Source organism: Eptesicus fuscus, chromosome 25 (genome assembly GCF_027574615.1).
Source record: "Eptesicus fuscus isolate TK198812 chromosome 25, DD_ASM_mEF_20220401, whole genome shotgun sequence".
Taxonomy (NCBI): domain Eukaryota; kingdom Metazoa; phylum Chordata; class Mammalia; order Chiroptera; family Vespertilionidae; genus Eptesicus; species Eptesicus fuscus.
Genome location: NC_072497.1, coordinates 3061057 through 3078246, shown reverse-complemented (window position 1 = coordinate 3078246; position 17190 = coordinate 3061057). Strand labels below are relative to the sequence as shown.

The window sequence follows — 17190 nt, the reverse complement described above, 5'->3', positions numbered from 1 at the left end:
AGAGCATCGGCCTGGGGACTGAAGGGTCCCAGGTTCAATTCTGGTCAAGGGCACAAGCCTGGGGTTGTGGGCTCAATCCCCCGAAGGGGGCATGCAGGAGGCAGCCATGCAATGATTTCCTCTCATCATCGATGTTTCTCTCTCCCTCTCCCTTTCTCTCTGAAACCAATTTAAAAAGTGGCCACAGGAGTTGACGGCCATTTCCTCAGCCCAGGAATCCATATAATCATGTCCTGTTATAACTCTACCATCCAGGTATGCGCTGCAAGTGCCAGGGTCATCCTCGTGTGTGGTGTGTCCCCTGAGGCTGAGTGTCTGGTAGCTGCTGTCCCTTGAAGCCCTTTGGAAGTAACAGGAAAGAGCCATCTCTGAACCACATCAGTTTTGAGGTCAGAGGACAGTGCCTCCTAGGTTCCAGGACCTTTGGGTGTCAGTAGGTGCCCCCTACCCAGGCAAGCTCCATCCATATAACCACCACCTCCTGCTGACAGACACTCCTGTCTAGCTGAGTTCCATCAATCTTGTATTTGCCTTTGCAATTTAACAATGAAGCTCCAATTTGCCTGGTTGAATAGCATACAATCCAATCTCTGAAGCCAGAGGAGGTGGGTCTCTCTGGAGAACTTTCTGTTTCAAGAAAAATCCAAATGAATGACCGGCAATGGAAGCTCATCACGGGGCAGTCTCAGGAGTACCAGAGCTGAGAAAGCTGGAGACCAGTCCCATCTCCTTAACCCCCACCCCAGACAACTACAAACAAGCTGTTCTTGTTTTTCACTTCTGGTAGTAAGCTCTGTAAGTAAGTAGATGATAGATAGATAGATAGATAGATAGATAGATAGATAGATAGATAGATAGACAGACAGACAGACAGATGGATGAATAGATGATAGGGTAGATGGATGGACGGACGGACAGCTGATAAATATAAATATAGATACTATTTTTATTTATCTATAGACATTATCTGTTGACTCTATACAAACAACAATTTAGTTGTCTGATGTTTGACAACTATATCATTATAGTTCTTCTACTCATGACGTTGCACTTGGGGTCAATCATTTCTCTTGCTGGAGTTGACGGGAGAGAGCAGAGAGGAGCCTTGGTTCCAACGACATTCTACAGCCGCTATGCCCACCCCAAATGGATCACGCCCAGCTCTCCTGTTGCCTACAGACTTCTACAGAAGAAACAACTTTCTCTTGCTTAAGATCACTGTCATGTGAGGGCTTCTCTATTATTTCCACTTGTAGCTGATCCTAACTGATGCATCCCCGCTTTTAGGGCTCAATGCAAACTGAGCCTGGCCCTGCCCCTCTCTGACTGAACCTCCCACTGCAATACCACAGTCCTCTTGTTTACCACACACCACCCACCCAAGCTTCCATTCTGTCCTGTACGATTGCACAGATGGTTTCCTCTATCCTCTGATCAACGTCCTTCAGATCTCAGCTCAAGTGTCACTCCCTTAGATTAGCTTCTAAGAGCCCCAGTCTAATGTACGTCCAACCCTCTGCTGGTATTCTCTCCCATTTTTCCTCTTTGTAGCACTTAATACTATATTTGCCATTTTACAAGTATTGGTGTGTTTGTTTCACCTGGACTGTAAGCTCCATGAAGGAGGAGCATATGTCTGTTTTGTTCACTATTATGTACACAGGAATACTAATTCCAACTCCAACTTGTCTGAGAACATACAGAACATAGGATAGATCTGTATTAGTGAAATTATATTTTTAAAATGAGGGCCTGGCTCAGAGGTTGAGCATCGACCCAAGAACCAGGAGGTCACGGTTCGATTCCTGGTCAGGGCACATGCCTGGATTGCGAACTTGATGCCCAGTAGGGGACATGCAGGAGGCAGCCGATCAATGATTCTCTCTCATCATTGATGTTTCTATCTCCCTCACTCCCTTCTTCTCTCTGAAATCAATTAAAAATATATATATATATATATATAATTTTTTTTTTTTTTTAAAGAGGCATCTCCACGGCCCATGGCCACAGACAATGGGGCAATGAAGGACTGGGGTGGGGGGTGGGAAGGGCTAGAGGGGGTCAGTGGGGGAAAGGGGAGGACATATTGAATACTTTCAATAAAGAATTATTTTAAAAATAAATAAAATAAAAAAGAGGCATCTCAGTTCAGAGAGGTTAAGCAACAAGTTCAAGTTCACAGGGCTAGTAAAGCTGGATTTGAACTGAGGTTTGTCTGATTTGTTCTAAGCTCAACAAACAACTTTCGAATAATGTGGCTTGCCTTAAACTTTCCCTCTCAGAAGAAGAAGGGAAGAATTTACTTGTTAGGTAAACACTAGTGTCAGCTTCCTGGATGGTTAAAATTTCTCATTAAAAATTAGCAAGGTGCCGAAGCCGGTTTGGCTCAGTGGATAGAGCGTCGGCCTGGGGACTGAAGGTTCCCAGGTTCGATTCCGGTCAAGGGCATGTACCTTGGTTGCGGGCACATCCCCAGTAGGGGGTGTGCAAGAGGCAGCTGATCGATGTTTCTCTCTCATGAATGTTCTAACTCTCTATCCCTCTCCCTTCCTCTCTGTAAAAAATCAATAAGATATATTTTAAAAAATTAGCAAGGTGGTGGGTTTTGGGTGTACAATTTCCATTTTCTTGTAAGTTAGTCAATGAGACAGCCTCCCTGAGTTTGATCAGCTCCGGGGTACCTACGGCATGAGTTGCAAAATGGAGACCTGCCCCACGCTATACTGTTGATCTGCTAGTAACCAGAACCCACACTCAAAATAGCCCAGGGATGTGAGGCAAAATTAGAGCAGGAAAAGAAGAGTTACACCCAGAAGAAACTACGAACTAGATACATTGTCAGAAAATAAAGGAAAACTTTATGGGAACTTCTTTAAGGCTATTTGACCAAGATAGCAGAACATAATTTTGGTGCAGGTTCTATTTTATATTTGTTTATATGTTCACTCACCAGAGATTCTACATTCAAAGTAGAAGCTCAGTCAGTCAGTAATCTATATTGCTTACCAGAGTTTTTTGGGTGGTGGGGGTTGTTAAATAATACAAATCTGAACCAAATGTTGACCATGCATGCAAAATTAAATGAAAAGACCGAAAACCCAAGAAAGGCAGGAACTCACAGATTTCAGGAGACAAGAATGCTTTATTGGGTCCTTGGCATGCATCCAGTCCATCCACCCTCTCACTATCCTCTGGCAGGACCCGCCGGTCTCGCTCCTTGCCATGAGAAATTAACTGGCGAGTCTCTGCTGGCTTTCCTCTCCAGGCCCGGGAGCTGCTGTGAAAATGAGCTCCCTGGTCTCAGCAGCAGAGACAGGGAGGAGGAACAAAGTAGGGAGTCATCATAAGGCACACAGGCATGAAAACCAGAGCTCTAGCTGTGGCTAATCAATCACTGGGTCCCAGGAATGAAAAAGACCAGGCATCCCCTAAGATAATACCTAGTTATTGCCATGACTGAGGACTTCTGAGTGGGCAAACAGGTCTTTCTCAAGATGCCAAGGTAGAGTCAAAATCTTCTATTTAATTTCCAGACCTTCAATGGAGAGGAAGTCAAGTATCTTTGAAGAGAAACGTTATTTTAGCACTTAGGTATATAGTGTAAACCTTTCTTGCAGCCTTCCCAAAGGGATCTGTTTGGGCCTTTATCTGGGGACTATAGACGGAAAGGGTAAACACCCCAACCTGGGGGGAGGGGTGTCCTCTATAGGACACTGGCTCCAAGCTAAGGCCAGTTTCTGGGAACAATAGAAAAGCATGTAGTCTGCCAATCAATGGATCATTCATAGATCAAATTTTATGCTATCGTGAAATCCCAAAGCCAACCAGGGGCCGAGTGTATAGTTGAAATGGATGTACCAGTATTATAGGTATAAACCTCACAATGGCCCTCTGGTTTGTGGGGTAAGAGTGACTATAGTAGGACAAGTGCAAGCCATTAGAATTTGCCCTCTCTAGCAAAATGGTAAATCAAAAGTAATACCAGCCGAAACCGGTTTGGCTCAGTGGATAGAGCGTCGGTCTATGGACTGGAAGGTCCCGGGTTCGATTCCGGTCAAGGGCATGTACATTGGTTGTGGGCACATCCCCCGGTGCGGGGTGTGCACGAGGCAGCTGGTCGATGTCTCTCTCTCATCGATGTTTCTAGCTCTCTATCCCTCTCCCTTCCTCTCTGTGAAAAATCAATAAAATATATTTTAAAAACAAAACAAACAAAAAAACAAAAGTAATACCATATTCCTGGGGAAAGTGTAAACAGTAGTGTTACTACCAAAGTCTTGAGAGTGAAGTCACAGTGATTCCATTCCTACCACAGTTCAGCTTGGCCAGTGCAAGACACCAGGTCTTTGGACCGCTGTCAACTTTCCAAAGCGATGACTCCAATTGCAGGTGTTGTTTCAGAGTGGTCTTCTTGCTAAAGCAAATCCATCCAGCTCCTGGCATTTGGTATAAATCCTCTGATCTAGTGAATTCATTTTTTTTCTCTATTCTGAACAGAGAACATCAGAAGCATGCCATCTTCATCTGGCAGGGAAGCAGTACTCTGCTGCTGTCCTGGCTTCGACATACAGAATGTCTTAGCTGTCTAGCACTGTGCCACCACCTGGCTCACAGGGACCTTGACCCCATCACCGCTAAGTCCCATCACACTGACAGCATCTCCAGTTTCCCTAAATGCCTTGTAAGGCTTTTGTGAATCAGAGGTGGGAGATGAACCGGATTAAAATGCAAAGGCCTACCCCCCTGATAAGTTCCTGGGGGCCAAGGTCAGAATATTCTTCCATAATGTGGAACAAATTATTGTACTTTGAATATTTTACCACTGAGACCCAATTCTAGTAAAAAAAAAAAAAAAGTCACTCTGGGGCATCTTGCTCCAACCCGCTTACTGATTGACCTAGAAAGGCTACCAGCTTTGGGTTGGGCCTAGAGCTGGGAAAGCCTTTAGTAGAAAGGGTTCTGCCCCCAGTGGCAGATTCCATGATGTATGAGGTGTATGTCTGTCTGTCTGTCTGAAGCATGCTGGGGAGCCACTTAAGAGTCTGAGACAGAGCAGAATGCTCTATGAAGCTTGTGGCAAGTACTGACTAGAAAAATACAGCAGAGAACCCAGGGTTTGGAACCGAGTGGTGCTCTGGCCAAAAACCATCACCTCTTTGAGACATGGCCCTCTGGTTTGCCTCTGGGAGAGCCTAAATGCTTGGCTACAGCATCCAGGTGGCTAGGCTACCCCTGTGAACTGGGGTCCACCCAGCCAGAGTGAGGCATGGCCAGCAGCACCCCATCATAGGGTGGGCACTCCAGAATAGGTCTCTGAAGGCACTGGACAGCCATGTATATGGATTGCTCACTCCATCTCCCACAATGCCTCCTCCTGCACTATTGGTGAGCTCCCCTCAATCTACACGCAGTGGCTTTAAGAGGGCAGGAATTTTTTTATTTTTATTTTTGCCTGTTATGGACCCTTCTGGGTTTAGATTTGCTTTCCTTACCCATCACACCTCTTCCACCACCAATATCCAGGGAATTATGAAATGCTGTAAACATCACCAGAGAATGCACTTTGCAACACAACTACAGTACAGTAATGGGTTGATGCCTATGGCAGTTACTCATCTTGTCAGGATCCCCATAGTCCAGAAGCAATTGGCTTGATAGTATAATGAAATGGTTTATTGAAAACGCAGCTATAGCCCCAGCTGAGAAACAATACCTTGCAAGGTTGGGTCAGGCCTGCAGCTTATAGCATAAGCTCTGAACTGGCAACCAATTCATGATGCTATTTCTTCTACAGGCTAGGTAGGAAGTTGAGAGGAGAGGGGTCTGTTATCACTACATCTCAATACTTTTTTCAGATGTGAGGTTTGGGACCAGGCTGGTGTACAGGTTTTAGTCCCCAAGGAAGTATCTCCTCAAAAAGTCACAGTAATGATTTTAGTGAATTGGAAGCTGAGGTATCTGGCCACTTTGGGCTTCTATACCTCTGAGCAACACACAACAGGTTGTGGTAGTAGCTAGTATGATTAACTCTATTAAGGGAAAGTATGCTTGCTGGTATGGAAAAGGGGCACAGACGGACATGGGGATTCCTAGAGCCTTCCTAGTACTGCCATATCCAGTGGTTAATGCCTGCGACCCGGCGGGACCACTAAGGAGCTGGATTTCAGAGCTGAAGACCTGGGTCACTCCGACAGGCAAAAATCCCTAGTCACACACACTAGTTCCCATGACCTGGTAGAGAAATGGATGGTAGCCTTTACCCATACTTACTTTCTTGCTGGGTTATATTATTTTGGTTGAAAATGGTTAATTTTACCAGCTAATCCACAGGTTGCAAGATTTCAAAATGGGACTGTGATAAAAGCGGGTGGAGTATTACTGGTGACACTGGACTTTGGAGAATGGTAGCTGGTCATTACCTGTGGATTCAGTCATGGGATGTAACCCTGAATGGTCTCCCTAAGCAGGCAGAAATTTGCGTTTGGTTGTATGTGGAAGAGTCGCAATCAGATGGGAAGAACAGTGTGTGCGCGTTGGGGTATCATTTGTCGTCGCCCACCAAGCCTTTTCCACCCTCCCACTCTGCACCATTCTTCTGGAAACTGCACTCCTCCCATTCCAGGAGCCCCATGCTGGGAATGTGAACGTTAGAGGGAGACCCACTGGGACCAATGGCTGGATGGTGTCCACCTGACAACAGCAATAGCTCCTGGGAGGCAAGCTCTGGAGCTACCTGGCCCCCCTCCCTTCTCAAGGCTAATTGTCCAGCTATTCCTCTGTGAGCTACCCCAACACTCTCCTCATGAACCCTTTTTTCTTTAAGTGGGTGCAAGTCCATTTCTGTTGTTAAAAGCCCAAGAAACCTAATGGAAAGGGTCTCTTTTGAGACTACATCATGCATCTTTGATCCCCAACAACTGTTAATTCAGAGTCTGGCTTAAAGTAGGGAGGTGCTCACTATATGTCTGCTGAATGAATGAATGAATGAATGAATGGAAAATATTCCAGCTCTAGTTCACCAGGGCAATCTGGATAGGCAGGTGGGAGAGTTGGGGCACAATAGGGCAAGTGGGGCAAGTCACAAGAGGAGATAGAGAAGTCCGAAATATCAGCATGGAGAGGGCAGACATCAGGCAAGGAAAATCCCAGACCATAGAGGGAAGGGAACAGGTTGGGGATGAGAAGCCTTCCTGCTGCTTGGGAGGCAGGAAGTGGTCCGTGAGTGGCTGGGAGGCAGACACTGGCTGTCCCGAGCTGGTTTGGCTGCAGTGGAAGAAGCCAGACAGCGGTGTTTCCGCAGAGCCCCCAACTCTGCTTTACCCTCTTGGGTTCCTTCTTCGTGTTCCTCTCCCAGATGAATGAGCAATTCCAATCTGGCCCCAAGTTCATAGACACCCTGCTAAGGGGCACAAGCCATGAGCCCACTTGTATAAGAAGCATGGACTGTCTAGCTGTGGCCACAGAAGGCTGAGACTAAATGTCAACCCAAGAGCTAAAACATGGGTTCATTTTTCCAGTCGGCCCAGGGAGAACCTGCCTGGGGAGAGGGGACCCTGAGCCCATACACCTACAACCACACCAGATGAGGGAGAGCAGGAAACACAGTTGCTGCCTTTATTGCATTCCAAGGGGAGCAGGCTAGCTCCAGACCCGCCCCATCGGGGGTTTCCAGGACAGGCGCTCAGGAAGGACACAGGGTGCTGGGCTGAGCACAGCAATTCCTTGGGAGTCCATAAATGAGGTCCCGGAGCTGGAGCTTCAGGATTAAGAGCTAATGGTTGGGGATAGGGGTCCTAAGTCCCAGGCTCAGAGACAGCCCTCACAGCAGGTGGATGGTTTGTATCCTTCCTAAAACTCCCATGCCATTTCCCCGTGGAGAGGAGTCCCAGCTCTCCATCCCCTGCCAGGAGGGGATGTGAAATTCACATCTCCTTCAATATGGAGCACAAGTTCCTCAAAGTCCACACTTTCCCTCTGGCCACAGCTGCTGACACAACCCTTGTTCCAGTTCTCACCTCACAGGCAGAGGGCCTGGGAAAAGTAGGGGAGGCGTAGACTGGGGTATACCAGAGGCCAGAGGGTCTGCTCATTACCTGGGTCCTAGGGGTAGGGGGGTAGGTCAGGCTAGAAAAGCCATCAGGCAAGAGGACAAGCAGAGTCAGTGAAGGGCAGGCAGCGGGCTGCAACTGTGCTCAAAGCCAGGGATGGTGGCTGGGATGCAAGAAAGCATGGGAAGCAGGCAAGTGAGTGCCTGAGTGAAGGGGGAAGAAAGCAAGAACACGTGCCACCAAAGACCACCGCATAAGGACTGAACAGGCCCAAAATGGGGCACAGGAACAGGTTAGTTGCAGGGTAAGCTGGGATGAATGAGGCAAAGTAGTCTGAAAGAGAAGACACCCTGAGAGTCACACAGCAGAGGCAGCCCAGAGCCCTGAGGTCAGGGAGAGGTCAGGGAGAGGTCAGGGTCAAGCAAAGGGCAGAGGGTAAGTGCTGGCCTGCATGGCAGGGTCTGGCTGGGGCAAGGGGTCAGGGTGCAGAACTCATGCAGAGGACTCGGGGAGCCTCCAGCAGTGGCCAGTGTAAACTTCAAGGAGGGCCTCAGCCCCTGGGAAACATGGAGGCGGGGCCTGGGAGCCCTGGTGACATGGCACCAGGAGAGGCCACTGGGCTGTGTGCCAGGCACCAAAGCCGTCTGATGCGGAGCGGACTGAGGAGAGGCTGCGCAGAGAGGCCCCCACGTGGTGCCTGCTCAGTGCACCTTCTCCGCTTTGTCTGTATTGGGAAAGTCTCCATCGGTTCAAGCTGCTTCCTTGTTGGTCTGCTGCTGGGCGGAGGCCCCCAGCCTCCTGTAGGGGCTACCGCGTGCCCTGGGCCTTGGAGCCCCCCTCTTGGATGGGAGGCTGTCCCAATAACTGAGTGGCGACTGCCCCTGAGGCCTGAGAAGTGGCTTTGGAGCTTGGGGTGCTCTTCCGGGAGCCCTGGGGACTGGGGAGGCCTTTCTTCTGGGGCTGAGGACTCAGTTGGGGGCCCTTCCTGCCGGCAGATGGACTCTTGGAGCCTTTGGCCTTGGCTTGGGAGTGGGCAGCCTCGGGGCCCTTGAGGGGTTTCAGCCCCAGCATCTCACAGAAGGTGTTGCACTGGTGGGAGGAAGCAAACTGGTCCAGCAGGGCAGGGAAACAGCTCTCCTTGAGGCCTTGGTATCTGTAGCCAAACAGTAAGAGCTGAGTGCGAGTCCCACCCAGACGGAGGGTCCTTGAGGGGCTGGCTTTGGGATGGCCATGGCCAGGGTATTGTGGCCAAGGTACATATGCCCTACCAGGTAGTACTGGGGAGTCTACCTGGTACTACCTCAGGTGGCAGGATCTAAAACCTCAATTCTAAACTGAGATCTCATTATGCCCTGGCACATGGATTTCATCATGTGGGACACGAACTGGTGTGAAGACGATCTGCCTTTTTAATATAAATTAGAGCAGTCTCCAGGGCATCACTCTGCTCAGGGGCCCTTGCTAATCTGTGTCGTGGAGCTTTCTCGAGTGAGAAGGAAGAGGAGCAGGTACAGTCAGAGGGCAGAATTGCAGGTGCCCCTGTGTGTAGGTGTCACTAGCTGTTGGTCCCGATCTGGGGCAGGGGCACAGCATGTGGGGGGACCAGCAACCCCTGGGGTGTTACTACATGGCCACGGGTGCAACTAGGACCATGTGGCCATAGGCCTAGCACGTCAGGGATGAAGAACCAGGAGAACTTTGACATGTTAGACCCTTGAGAAGTACTCACCCTCGCAGCTTGGTGGCAATCTGCAAATCAGTCATCTTCCAGTCAACCCCTGAAAAGAAAGTTGGGAGCTGAGTTGATGGCAGCCAGGGCTGGTTCTAGGCCCCCATGTCTCCAAGATGGAAACTTGCCAGGTTTCAGGGCATATCTTTAGGCATCCTGTCAGTAGGTCATCACCACTGGCCTATCTCACTGGGTATTTCCGTATTAGTAGTAGTAATAACATTCCCATTTTTACAGGTGAGGAGCTAGGCTCGGAGTTAAATGACTCAAGCAAAGTCTCATTCATTCATTCATTCATTCAGTAACTGAGCATTTTCAAACAGTCTGACAGTATTCTTCTTGAAACCTGCCTCTCACTAACAAGGCTGAGTACCGTAGTCAGCATAAATGTGGGCTTGAGAGTCAAGACGGACCTGGATTTACATTTCAGCTCTGTCATTTGAGCTGTTTGAACTTGGTAAGTCACTCACTATCTCCATGTAGATGGGGTAATACTGCCCATCTCGCAGGGGTATTGGGGAAATCAGAGCATGTAGGACTCCAATTTAGTGTCTGAAACACAGCAGTTATGCAATAAATATTAATTCTGTGATGTCTCTTTCAGCATTTACCACATTCCATTTTGCATTACAATAATGATGCTCCCTTACACCTGCACAGAATTTTAGTTTGCAGAAGGCTTTCACAAATATGGTCTCAGTTAATTAGAACAAGTCTTAGAGCCAGGCAGGGACAATATTATTATTCCGAAAGAGAGAAAGGAAACTGCAGCTCAGAGAGATTAAAGACCAAACTTGTCTGAGCTTCAGTTCTCTTCTCTGTAAAACATAGACCCAGCTAGAAAACAATGAGGTCTAGACTTAAATCTATTTCTTTAACTCTCAAGTCTTTCTACTATATCATGTTACTCATTATAGAAATTGTTATACTGATCACAGCTTCTTAAGGACAATGACCATTCCTAATTCACCTTTTACCTTTCCAATACTTGGTAAAGTTAAATGGATGGATGGATGGAAGGAAAGAAGGAAGGATCAATTCTGAGTTTACAAATACAGTGAATGACAATGGCTAAATGTGTTACTAGCCTCCCTGCCCCTAAATATATGGAGTTATAAAAACAATATTTATTATACAGTTTACCCTCACTGAAAAGCACATTTGAGCCAGTTTTCTCTCTGGCCTTTAGTTTCCGCACTTATTTACACCAGGGGCTATATGTAATAATGTGTGATATTCCCAGCATTCCTCTCCAACCACTGTAGAGAGAGTTTTATCTTTTCCTGTTTCCTGCCCAGTCGGGTAAAGAGAGTAGGCCTGGAGAGGATGGTCAGGGAAGGAGGGAGGATTCATGCTTGCTGGCCTTCCTTTGCTGGAGAAGAATCTGAGTAATGAGAGAAACTGGAAGAAGCCAGATAGATTATGTTGGTTACATAAAAAAAAAAAAAAAAGCTAACGAGGATGGAGGAGGAGGAAAGGGAAGCGGGGGACAGTTAAGCTCCGCTGCTGGGGTGGGAGAGTTTGGGTAGTATGGAGAGTGAAGGTCCAGAGCAAAGCTGCAGGGAAAGGAGGAAGGGAGATTTTGAAAAGATGGTTATAGGTTTTGAATTAGATCCTATGTAATGTTTTTTAAACCAATTCCTTTAAAATTTTAAGTGGAGCTTGGAGTGCATGCCTTTAAATACAACCGTGATTACAGACTAGGCTACAGGAGGCCCTGGTATGTATGAGGCTTGCATACAAAATGGTGCCTGTCCAATTTACGTCACAAGCTTATTGCCAACAGCAAAGGAAAGGGAGAAAGTGGGTTGTAGACTAGTACACAAGCACCCTCCTCTGACGCTGGGCCTGCTCTCACACAGGTGCACACGGACCTTCACACCCTCATACCTGCCAGATCTGTGACCAGGAAGCTGCCATTCGTCCACAGGTACAGCCAGTGCTGGAAGGCCTGGCATTTCTGTACGGCCTCCGAGCTGCCTGATGCTGGTGCAGCAGCACAGCCCCATTCCCGGGAACAGTAAGGCTCCAGGGGCTTGCCCAGGTCCTCCTCCAGCGTAGCGTATGGGATATTGTTTGCAGGCCGGTAGATCAGATACAGTGGAATGATCCTAAACACAATTTCACCCTGCAGTGAGCAGAAGTAGGGTGGCAGAAAGCTCCCACTTCCATCTCAACTGGATCTAAAAGGAGGACCCTTCCAAGAAAGAAGTCCCAGCTCTGAGCCTGGAGGGCAACAAGGGAGGAGAGCTCCGCCCTGAGTGCAGGAAAGGAAATGGAGGCACTGACTTCAGAGTCCTGTCTATCCTCTGAGGTCAGAGGGAGTAGAACTGGGCCACGCTATGGCCACAGGAGGACTCTGTGCTTAAGGCAGGAACTGAGAGCAGCATGTGGCAAACAAAAAGGAACCCCTCTAGAGAAGATTCAACCAGACTGTGGCTCAATGTCAGCTAGACCCCAATATTCAAGAGTAGGGGTTCAGGTGTCAAAGTGAAAACAATTACTTTTTAGAGCTGACTCCTACAAACGCACTCGACTCTGCCGGCTACCACAGAAGAAGCCTGACCAGTGTGCCTACCACCTTCAGAGAGGCCCAGAACCTGCTGGGTTCAAATTCTGCACTTAGCAGAAACTGGATGACGGGAAAGGGAATTGAGGGGGCTAAGAGGAGACGGAAGACAAGAGCAGAGGCTTTCCTAAAGCAGGCAGTGAATCCTGGGGTGTTTGTTTCTAGATTTTGTAGGACCATCAAGCTGAGCACAGGGTTGGCTGTGGGCTCATCTGCACGTGGCCATCTCAGGATGCCCCTGAGAGGCTGTGAGATCACTACCCGCCCCCTCCTTGTGCACTTACTCAGGCACCTCCCCAAAGCCAGGTGCAGCCCGGGCTTCAGCTGCGAAGATTTTGCAGTACTCCCGACTCATGTTCTGGATCTTGCACCCCTGTGGATTACAGAGAACCCATCCTGATCAGCAAGGAAGCTCCCTGTCTTCTCATGCCCAGCTCCACGTGGGAAGGCCATCTGCCAGAGGATGCCAGGGGGCCCTGGTGGTAAGTGCCAGTGCCCCAGGGCCACGCTGTGACAGCAAGGAGGCCGCTGAATGGGCACAACACAGACCACCCACCCAGGCACTCCCTTCTTCTCTCTCATATAAGGCTTCTGTGTAAGATGTATCTGGGGGCAGTGGGAAAGGTTTCTGCTGCAAAAATCCAGTTTGAAAACTAAGGCCCCAAAGATGTAACCTGAGCTACGCCTCAGGCTTTCAAAGATCATCCCAGGACCCTCACAGGTTGAGGCTGAGATGGCTTCTGCCTCTGTACTGGGCTTCCCAACAGGACCCGGGCTGGGAAAAGGGAGGAGGGGAGAGACTGCAGGATGGCAGTGGGAATGGGACACAGTACCTGAATGGTGACATCATAGTTTCTGCCCAGGAGGGACGTCTCACTGCTGGGCCCAAACACCAGCGGGCTGGACACCTTGATGACACACGTGCGGCCTGACTCGAAGATAGGCTCCAGCCCGTAGATGACCTTGGCCTGGGAGGCCTTCCGAAGGCTGTACCTATGTCCACCCCCTCGTAGATCCTCGCTCACCAGGCGCCCAAAGAGCTTGTCTCCCCAGCAGCCAGAGTCAGCCAGACCCTTAGCAAACACCATGGGAGTCATTTCAATCTCTTCTCCAACTGAAGGGAAACAGGGAAAACGTGGAAAACTACAAGCTCCTGCCTCCTAGATGTGGGGTCTATAGGGCAGGAAAAGGCTGGAATGGTCTCCCACCCGCCACCCGGTGTGCTCACTCTGTCCGTTATTGCTCTCTGGTGTACACTGTGGGTCCCCTACCAGACTGTGAGTTCCTGAGGGCAGAAACTATATCTGATACATGCCTGTCGTGTAAGTGCTAAAGAGTGCCCATCACATAGTAAGAACGTGGTTAGTGGTATGGAAGGCAGGGGTTTTCTGTGGAAGTGGCAATCTATAATAATAAAAGGGTGATATGCTAATTAGACCGGATGTCCTTCCGGAGGAAGCCGGGGCTATGAGGGAAGCCCGGGTCCCAGGTGCCAGAGGGAAGCCAGTGCCAGCAGCCAGGGGAAGGAAGGCCTACTCATACACGAATTTCGTGCATCGGGTCTCTAGTCAATACAGAAAACCAGAATTACTTTGTTTTAGAATTAGGTGTTTTGACCAAATGAATAATTGATTCCATTTCAAGCAACATCTTAGACTCAAACAAAAAGTGTGCAGGACCAATCCAGTAGCAGGGTACCCCCCTCGTGCTCAGACTGTAACCACTAAATACCATTTCCCACTAAAAGGAACCAGGGCTCCCTGAAGAAATGGTTGATTCCAGGCCTGGGGCAGAACGTCTACTGGATGGACCTGAATCATCTTATCAGACCAGAAAAGAAAGAAGCTATTGAAAATGACTGGAGCCTAGCCAGCGTGGCTCAGTGGTTGAGCATCGACCTATGAACCAGGAGGCCATGGTTCGATTCCCGGTCAAAGGCACATGCCCACGTTGTGGGCTCAATCCCCAGTGGGGGGTATGGAGGAGGCAGCCAATCAATGATTCTCTCTCATCATTGATATTTCTATCACTCTCTCCCTCTCCCTTCCTCTCTGAAATCAATAAAAATATATTTTTAAAAAAGGAAAAGAAAATCACCCTTAACATATGTGTGTGTGTGTGTGTGTGTGTGTATAAATAATATATATATATTTTTTCTTTTTTTAATAAAACAACTGGAGGTCTGTCAAAAGGACAGAGGAACCAGCCTTCTGAAGGGGCTTCCACTCGCCAAAATTAGACAATCTTACCAACAAAAATGAATAATCTCTACAATATATTAAACATATCAAATATATCAAAAATCCCTATGTTCACAATTATAACTGAACCCTCTCCCCCTGCACAAAACAAGCCTCCTTGGTGACCTTTGGAGGATGCTAGGGCACCAACTCCATGTTGCAAACTCTAATGAAGTAATGGATTTAGACAATAATGAGTGACTATTAAAACCCCTAGATAACAACATGGATGTATCAGATACAGTTTTTTAACTTTTAAAGGGGATGGATCACACAGAAAACACCTGAATGGACCCAGTTATCAATCTTAACGTTACTAGAAGTAAAACAATCAGATGTTCCGTGAGTCCCGATAAGATGCAAAAGAAAACACACTGCACGTGTGAAGTGGCCTTGCCAAAACAATTATATGCGACTCTGACCAAGAGAAGCACATGGATGGGGGAACATGTTCAATGATTGTATAACCAACAACATCTAGAATGTAAGAATTCTACACAGCACGTGACTTCAACAAATAAATAACAAGGAGGGCCTGGCTGGCATGGCTCAGTGGTTGAGCTTCAACCTATGAACCAGGGGGTCACAGTTCGATTCCTGGTCAGGGCATATCACCCGGGTTGTGAGCTCAATCCCGTGCGGGGTGTGCAGGAGGCAGCCAATCAATGATTCTCTCTTATCATTGCTGTTTCTCTCTCTCCTTTCCTCTCTGGAATCAATAAAAATATTTAAATAAATAAATAAACAGCAAGGAGGAAAAACAAATGAGAGTTAAAGAACTTATATATCAGAGGGACTTATGAGATATGTCAGCTTAACGCAATGAGTGGTTTCTAAATCAAATAACCCAAAACTTGTGAGACAACCAGGAAAATAGGATTGGATATTTGATGATATTAAAGAATTACTACAGGCATACCTCAGAGATACTGCAAGTTTGACTCTAGACCACCACGATAAAGCAAGTATCGCAATAAAGGGAGTAATAATATTTTTGCTGGTAAAGGGTCTTGCCTTCAAATTGTAAAAAATGCAACATCTTTGGAGCACAATAAAGGAAGGTATGCCTGTACTGAGTTCTTAGGTGTGAGGTTAGATTTGATATTATATTTGATTTCATAACTCAACAAAAACCACTGATTGAATGAATGAAGGAATTAATGCTTTAATTGGCTAATGAAGCTCTAGGAATCTTTCCATCACCAGCTCCCTTCACAGTCTAATCCTTAGCATGTCTCCTGCAGGAGCAACACAGACTCTTCCTCTCACGTTTGGACCTTTAAAATGCTTATCGAATGTTGGGGTATATCACAGTCACCAGGGCACCGACTGGAAATGCAATTTTCCTAGGTCTTTCCCCAGAAATGGTGATTCAGGAGATCTGCAGCGGGACCTAAGAAATTGCATTTTCAGCAGGCTCCCCATGTGAATCTAATGCACAGACCACTGTGAGGAATCCTGGGAAGGGTGCTGGGCAGGGTAAGATGTGTCCTGGAGGCCTGTCCTGCCCTTCGTCAAGCACTCTGACAAAGGCAAAGGTGAATTAACTCCTTGTGGAATGGGCCCCCTTACCCCCCTCTGCCCCCACCATCTTCTGAAATAGCCATCCTCTTCCATTCTCCTCCTCAAGCATCTCCTGAACTAGGAGGCAAAGAGTAGCTGTCTGTGAAGGCAAACATAGCATTTGGAACAGACTCCAAGTCCTTGGAGAAGGGCCCCCTACAGATGACAGGGCAGGGATGAAGGCCACCCACTCCCACAAGGGGCTCCGTACCTTCACCTTCTTCTCTGGAGATGAATCCTGACAACACTGTGTGGAGCGAAAGAAGAGAAAGCAGCTGTCCTCAGACTGGTCTGCCCAGCGAGAGCACCATCTCTGCAGATGACTGCTGCCCTCCCTCGGGAGCGAGGCCAGGCAGAGACCCAGGGGCACACTCACCCTCGGGGCTGAGGCAGAAGTCAGTAGAGGCCGAGCCATGCTCATTGTGGATGGTGCATCGGTACATGCCACAGTCCACGGGGGACGCCTGCACGATGGCCAAGGCCGCTGGCCCCTCGTCCCCTGCACTGCAGAGAGTGGAGACCCTTCCCGTGAGAGCCATCACCACGGCACAGCCAGGGCCAGAAGGAGGTCCTGGGGCTCCTCAGACCCAGCTCTCAGGCTGCTGGGAGCCCTGGGACAGGCAGCAAGGCACTGTGGTTAAGATCACACAGGTCTGGTGTGCGGTCCTGACACTCACTAGTTGTGTGACTTTGCGCAAGTGACTCAATACCTCTGAGCCTCTATTTTCCTCCTCTCTACTATGAGAATGCTAGAATCTCCCTCGTACAGTTACTGTGAGGGTTAAGTGAGTGACAGACCTAAATGAGGACAATGCCCAACATTATGATTTTATGATTGCTATAATTAGGGAGCCAGTCAGGGGAGCTAGCCTCCAGACAGCTTACCTCCTGCCCACTTCGCCCACTGGGTGCAGATCCTTGGCCCATGTCAGGACTGAGTCACTAAGAATGTTGAAAAACTGGCACCAGAGCTTCAGGCTCCCCGAGGCATCAGGAAACTGCTCCACTCGAATCTTTCGAATTACCTGTGGGGCTGGGAGC

At 48.3% G+C, this 17190-nt stretch overlaps 1 protein-coding gene across 1 annotated transcript in view; it reads right to left on the bottom strand.

The window, feature by feature from the left end:
- Nucleotides 1–8450: 8450 nt before the first annotated feature.
- Nucleotides 8451–17190, bottom strand: part of ALPK3 (alpha kinase 3) — a 45007-nt gene continuing 36267 nt past the window's right edge. The window contains exons 6-13 of the mRNA XM_054713193.1: nt 17035–17182; nt 16526–16653; nt 16361–16396; nt 13180–13460; nt 12631–12719; nt 11668–11888; nt 9778–9826; nt 8451–9201 (exon numbers count right to left, since the gene is read on the bottom strand). Of these exons, the coding sequence (XP_054569168.1) occupies nt 8856–9201; nt 9778–9826; nt 11668–11888; nt 12631–12719; nt 13180–13460; nt 16361–16396; nt 16526–16653; nt 17035–17182 (1298 nt within the window). The 3' untranslated portion in view covers nt 8451–8855. The remainder of the gene's footprint in view (nt 9202–9777; nt 9827–11667; nt 11889–12630; nt 12720–13179; nt 13461–16360; nt 16397–16525; nt 16654–17034; nt 17183–17190) is intronic.